The 6,842-nt window shown below is 39.9% G+C and overlaps 1 protein-coding gene across 1 annotated transcript in view; it reads left to right on the forward strand.

Moving 5' to 3' along the window:
* YWHAZ (tyrosine 3-monooxygenase/tryptophan 5-monooxygenase activation protein zeta) overlaps positions 1-4,950 on the forward strand; it is a 38,818-nt gene extending 33,868 nt beyond the window's left edge. Inside the window, 1 exon segment of the mRNA XM_017859456.1 lies at positions 4,891-4,950. Within this exon segment, the coding sequence (XP_017714945.1) occupies positions 4,891-4,935 (45 nt within the window). The 3' untranslated portion in view covers positions 4,936-4,950.
* The last annotated feature ends 1,892 nt before the right edge of the window (positions 4,951-6,842 follow it).

The raw sequence follows: 6,842 nt of genomic DNA on the forward strand, positions 1-6,842 counted from the left end.
ACGTGTATTAAATTCATGTAAGTGGAATAAAAGTTTTATGAATGGACTTTTCAACTACTTTCTCTACAGCTTTTCATGTAAATTAGTCTTTTGGTTCTGAAACTTCTCTAAAGGAAATTGTACATTTTTTGAAATTTATTCCTTATTCCCTCTTGGCAGCTAATGGGCTTTTACCAAGTTTAAACACAAAATTTATCATAACAACAAAAATATTACTAATATAACTACTGTTTCCATGTCCCATGATCCCCTCTCTTCCTCTCCACCCTGAAAAAAATGAGTTCCTATTTTTCCTGGGAGAGGGGGAGATTGATTGGAAAACAATGTAATATGTTCCATTTAAAATTTTGGTATATGGCATTTTCTAACTTAGGAAGCCACAATGTTCTTGGCCCATCATGACACTGGGTAGCATTAACTATAAGTTTTGTGCTTCCAAATCACTTTTTGGTTTTTAAGAATTTCTTGATACTCTTACAGCCTGCCTTCGATTTTGATCCTTTATTCTATTTGTCAGGTGCACAAGATTACCTTCCTTTTTAAGCCTTCTGTCTTGTCACCAACCATTCCTACTTGGTGGCCATGTACTTGGGAAAAGGCCACATGATCTTTCTGGCTCCACTCACTGTCTAAGGCACCCTGCTTCCTTTGCTTGCACCCCACAGACTATTTCCCTCATCCTATTTACTGCAGCAAATCTCTCCTTAGTTGATGAGATTGTGTTTATCTCCCTTTAAAACCCTACCTATCCTGAATGGTCTGTCATTGTCTGCCTTTAAAATCCTTCCTCTTTCTTCTTCCTCTCTTCTCTAAATAATGATGGGGCTAAGTTATACCCAAAGCTCACTTTAACAAAATATTTCCTCAGTACTTTGCAGAAAACACCAAACAAAATGCCATTTTAAAAGAGGTGTATTTTTTCTTTTAGAATGTAAGCTCCTCAAGAGCAGGGACAATGTTTTCTGTATGTTCTATTGTGCCTAGTACACTGTAAATGCTCAATAAATATTGATGATGGGAGGCAGTGAGTCTTGATGATAAGGGTGAGAAACTGAAATCCTAAACACTGTTTTGTTGCTTGTTTTATTATGACCTCAGATTAAATTGGGAAATATTGGCCCTTTTGAATAATTGTCCCAAAAATTACATTCAAATAAAAGTGCAATGGAGACCTTGGGGTCTTTATTTCCAGGAGAAAAGATACCTTCTGCATCTAGGGCAACAATCCTTTTCCCTCACAGCTCTTTATTTTACCTCACTCACTGATTTCTCCTGACCCCCAAGCCAAAGAGGTAAAATAATCATACATATATTTTAAGTCATATTTTTATAGCTAAGGGATGTCAAGCTAGAGTGACGAGTTTTTTTTTGTTTGTTTTTTTTGAGACAGTCTAGCTCTGTCATCCAGGCTTGAGTGCAGTGGTGCAATCTCGGCTCAGTGCAACCTCCGCCTCTTGGGTTCAAGCGATTCTCCTGCCTCAGCCTCCTGAGTAGCTGGGCATACAGGTCCCTGCCACCATACCCGGCTAATTTCTGTGTTTTTAGTAGAGATGGGGTTTCACCATGTTGTCATGTTGTCCCGGCTGGTCTTGATTTCCCAACTTCAGGCAATCCGCCTGCCTCAACCTCCCAAAGTGCTGGGATTACAGGAATAAGATACCGTGCCCAGCAGAGATGCAATATTATTCAAGTAAATAAAACCTGAAACTTGGCGCATTTGCCTATTTAATGTGCATCAGTCATCTGAACTAGGTTGATTTTGGAATAATGAAAACACTTCATTAGTAATAACTAATGTTTTCTACATAGTAGCTCCCAATAGATGAAGGAAAATTTCCAACCCAAGATTTTTTGTCTTGGAATTTGAATAATGTGTAACTATCTCCTTGATTGTCCCAAATCCAGGCTTTATGTCTGCTTTTGTCAATTTAACATCCTAGTGCCAGGAAACTGGAAAATCCAAGGATTTTTTGTGTGTGAAGTATTGAAATTTGTTTAAAACAGTCTCAACTCTTGCTCAGGCTGGGGTGCAGTGGCATGATCTCGGCTCACTGCAACCTTCGCCTCCCAAGCTCGAGTGATTCTCCTGCCTCAGCCTCACAGGTAGCTGGGACTACAGATGTGTGCCACCACGCCTGGCTAATTATTTGTATTTCTAGTAGAGACAGGGTTTCACCGTGTTGACCATGATGGTCTTATCTCCCGACCTTATGATCCGCCCACCTCGGCCTCCCAAAGTGGTGGGATTACAGGCATGAGCCATAGCGCCCAGCCTGGTAGGTTTTTTTTTTAATTGGCCACTTGAGAGTTGTCCTTCAGAAAGTGGAGCAGCAGTGTGATTAGTAAAAACGATGGGCTTTCCTGCAGCTCTGGCTTAGGATCTTTGTTTTTCCAGTTAACAGCTGTTACTTCATGCTGTTAAAGTCATAGAGGATGGGGGGAGTAAGACAATATGTCCAGTGGCTTAATTTTAGGGCTCAATTTGTTCTATTTTTCCTGCAAAATAGTCACCAGTCTTGTCATGCTTCAGTGCATATTTTAAAATAAGTGAAAGCCAATTTGGAAGCTGCTATCTTAGAATATTTGTGGTCAGACTTCAAATGGAGAGTGAAACTTTGAGTGACTTTGAAAACTATCTGGTGCTCTATGCTCAGTGACAGTCTCACATATTCCTCCAGGGGAAAGGTCAAGAGATAAATTTGGCTTTATTGTATTCTGTCATGTACCATATAGGAAATAATATGGTAGAACTGAAATATGTACAGTATTAATGTGGTGGCTGAGACTCGCACTTGGAAAATAGACTTGGATTCTTTGCTAAGTGTGAAACTAATTACTTTTATGTGACTTGTAGCAGTCACAATCTCCTTGATTGATTGTGGCTCCTTTTCAAAGTGGAGAGACCGGAATATAGATTTTAACAGGATGTCCAACCTTGCCAGACAAGCAAGCATACGTGTCTCTGGGATGCAGAAGCAGTTACAAGTTAATATATTTAAGCATACTGTTAACTAATCCTAGGTGATAACAGAGATGTGAATATTTGATCATATTTGAATTCATTCCTTGAAAGCCCAAGTCTAACTGGTCTTAATTGATTACTTCTTAGTATTCTGAATTTTAGAATTTAAAACCCTGTGAATCTTCAGTTGGTGCTTACATTTTCTAACATTGGATGTTTGCTTTGGCCAGTTCCTGTTCTGTGTGTTTTCTTACAAAGGCTTAGAGATTCATGTTTGAGTCAAGACTTGCAGAATGGGACCCAAATGGATATATAGCATGATCAAGATGCGGCGAATTAACTTAACATGTGCTCGTAGGTTTGGGGCTATGTGGGAGTATAAAAAGAAATAGGCTATGTCTAAACTCCCGAGGGGAACTTGTTTTATTGCCTATTCTCAGCACTCAGTTTCAAAAATTCTGAATCTTTAGGTTGGTTGGAGCCCAGAAATATGCATTTTCTTAGCCAAGACGCCCATGGTTATTAATGATGTACAGTTGTCCATACAGCTGATGTCTGTAGAGGGAGGAGGAACACAGATGGGAAAAATGCAAGACTACATTTTAAGCCAAAAAAAAAAAAAGGGTTTTTTTTTTTTTTTCTTTTCTAAGAGGGATCTCACTATGTTACCCAGTCTAGTCTCAAACTCTTGGCCTCATGCAGTCCTGCCTCAATCTCCCAAGTAGCTGGGATTACAGGTGTGCGCCACACCTGGCCAAAACAAAAAGGCTACTTGTAAAACAAAAAGTTTGTATTTGCTTAGCAGATCATGTTTCCCAAAATAAGAGATTAAGAGGTTATTTATCAGAACAAATTTTTTTCACATTAATTACCCTGACTTAGTTTAGGAACAGATGCCATTTGTAACTTTTACCGTGTTGAGGGAAACGTTGCCCACACACCTATAAAATGTGATTTTGTCAATTTTTTTAGTGAATGCTACTTGTATTTTTCTTACCTTAGGCCATATATTGAAGTCAACTTGAGGTGAATGAGCAAACTTTAGAGTAAGTAACTCGCTGACCATTAAATATGAGGAAAGCTCTCTTAAAATGGACACAGCACTAACTAGAAAGAAAACACATATAAACTCTGAGTCTTAAAGCTACAAATCTGACTGTAAAAATTGACACAGGTTGAAAAGACGGCTGAGACAACACAAACATAACAAGATTGTTACCATGAGTAGAGTGAGCAAAACTTCGTCTGTATTTACTGCCACTCCCCATTGTTGGCATTAGTGCCTGAGCACCTCCTGTCAGATCAGTGGCAACATTAGATTCTCATAGGAGCACGAACCCTATTGTGAACTGTACATGCAAAGGATTTAGGTTGCACACTCCTTATCAGAATCTAATGCCTGATATGTCCCTGTCTCCCATCACCTCCAGATGGGACTATCTAGTTTGCAGGAAAACAAGCTCAGGGCTCCCATTTAAGTGGGATAATTATTAAGTTGTATAGTTACTTCATTATATATTACAATGTAATAATAATAGAAATAAAGTACACAATAAATGTGCTTGAATCATCCTGAAACCAACCCCATCCTGTCCGTAGAAAATACGTCTTCCACCAAACTGGTCTCTAGTGTCAAAAATGTTGGTGACTGCTTTAGAGGAAATGAGTCACATTTAGTCCATATTGACTCAGTCCATATTGGTGAGGCCCTCCAATTATACCCAATATATGGCCAACTCTTACACTTTGTAGTATTTTTTCTCATCTTCCTTTGGGATTCTTCAAGGGTTCTGTATTTAACTGAATTGGGTTTTTGTAGGAAAAGTCTACTGACAACAGAATTGGAAGTACAGAATTTACTTACGGTCTGTAAACTATGTATCAAATATAAATATGGTTGTTGGCTTTTTTTTTTCTTTCTTTCTCAGGATTTGCAAGAGAGGAGTCCAGAAAGTCCTTTTTGGAGACCTTAGTCCCTTGTTAGAGGGTCTTTATATAAAGGTTCAAAGTTGAAGAGCCCAGATAATTGGAAATGAGAGATTTTCTTTGGAGAAAGCTTTCACGGGCCAGGCATTTCTCCCCATCATGTGCCCCCCTAGTGGAGGAGGGGAGAGGGTGCTCTACTGGGAACACAAACTTCTGGAATGTAACCCATGTGGCACAGAGGGTGATGCCAGGCTCTGGGGAAGTGTCAAGTCAGGAGATACTAGCTAGCTGGCTGTGCTGATGGCAGAATAGGGAGAAGTGACTGCTGTCAGAAATGGCCTATTCCCTCAAGGTTTGTGGAGGCCAAGAATGTGGATGTGTTCCCGGCAGGTCAGGATCAAGACAGTCTATAGCTATCTTAAAAGGAACTGAGCTTTTGAAGCAGTCTATGTGGGATGGACTGACTGAAACCAGAGTCAACCAGGAGCTGGTGGAGATGTCTCTCAAGAGAGAATCAGCGAAATAATTAATCTCCAAATAATCCATAAGGGACTAATTTGAAAGGCGGCTTAATTTAGTCTGTTAGGGTCTAAGGAGACCAATGGCCAGTTTTTCTCAGTTCCAGACAAGTGAGACCTTTTCTGCCCCCACCTCACTGCAACCCCAGTGGAGCCAGCACAGCCAGGGGGTGAAGGAGGAGTGGGCTAGGTAAAGATGTAGAGATGAATCTGACCACAGATCCTTTATACCCTGGACCACAAAAGGGAGAACTTGAACGGGAAATGCAGTTAGGGGTTTGGACTACTGCTTTGTGACTAATACATAGGACTAGATACTTTCATCCCCACATGTAAGACAGCTCACAGAGAAAAATGACAAGGTGGGGTCTGCAAACGGAATGGAAGCATTGGTGCACCAAAACTTGATCTACAGAGCCATCTGAAACTATAAACAAATATGCTGATGAATACTAAGATTAAGAAGATGAAAGAATGGAAACCAAAGTTTAAAAAATCAGTATGGCAGGTAATCTAATTTAAAACTAAAACCCAGCTCAGACTAAGAACACATATTCCCACCCTCTGCTTGATTTGTTTTATTTCAAGGGCCTTTAAAGCAAAACACTAACCATGAAGAGTTTTACTTTTCCCAGGAAATAAAATACTTTCTAACACAAAACAGCAGCTTTATTTTTTCCTGAGAATAAAGTCTTATTTACTCATATTTTTTAAAAATCCAGTATCTCGATTGTGTCATTTACACATTCAAATATGTTCAGTGTTGTATAATTTTTGGTGATTTGGGGTTAAAGATCTTTTTGTTGGTTGCTTTTTTTTTTGAGACGGAATTTCGCTCTTGTTGCCCAGGCTGGAGTACAATGGCGTGATCTCGGCTCATTGCATCCTCTGCCTCAGCCTCCCTAGTAGCTGGGATTACAGGCGCCTGCCACCACACCTGGCTAATTTTTGTATTTTTAGTAGAGATGGGGCTTCACCACGTTGGCCAGGCTGGTCTCAAACTGCTGACCTCAGGTCATCCACCTGCCTTGGCCTCCCAAAGTGCTGGGATTACAGGCGTGAGCCACCATGGCTGGCCACATATTCTTAACTATAGGAGTGAACATTAGATATTCTGCCTTTTTTTTTTTTAATTTTTAAAAAGTTTTAAATTTACAGAAAAGTGACAGAGTACACAAAGTTTTAGGTACCCTTTTATTTTACACAGACTTCCCAAATGTCAACATTTTTCCATTTATTTTTTCTCTGTAAAAAAATTAATTGAAAATTGCAGATATGGCCGGGCGCAGTGGCTCATGCCTGTAATCCCAGCCAAGGTGGGCGGATCACCTGAGGTCAGGAGTTCAAGACCAGCCTGACCAATATGGAGAAACCCTATCTCTACTAAAAATACAAAATTAGCAGGGCATGGTGGCACATGCCTGTAATCCTAGCTA

This window comes from Rhinopithecus bieti, unplaced genomic scaffold (assembly GCF_001698545.2).
Source record: "Rhinopithecus bieti isolate Rb0 unplaced genomic scaffold, ASM169854v2 scaffold_47952, whole genome shotgun sequence".
NCBI lineage: Eukaryota > Metazoa > Chordata > Mammalia > Primates > Cercopithecidae > Rhinopithecus > Rhinopithecus bieti.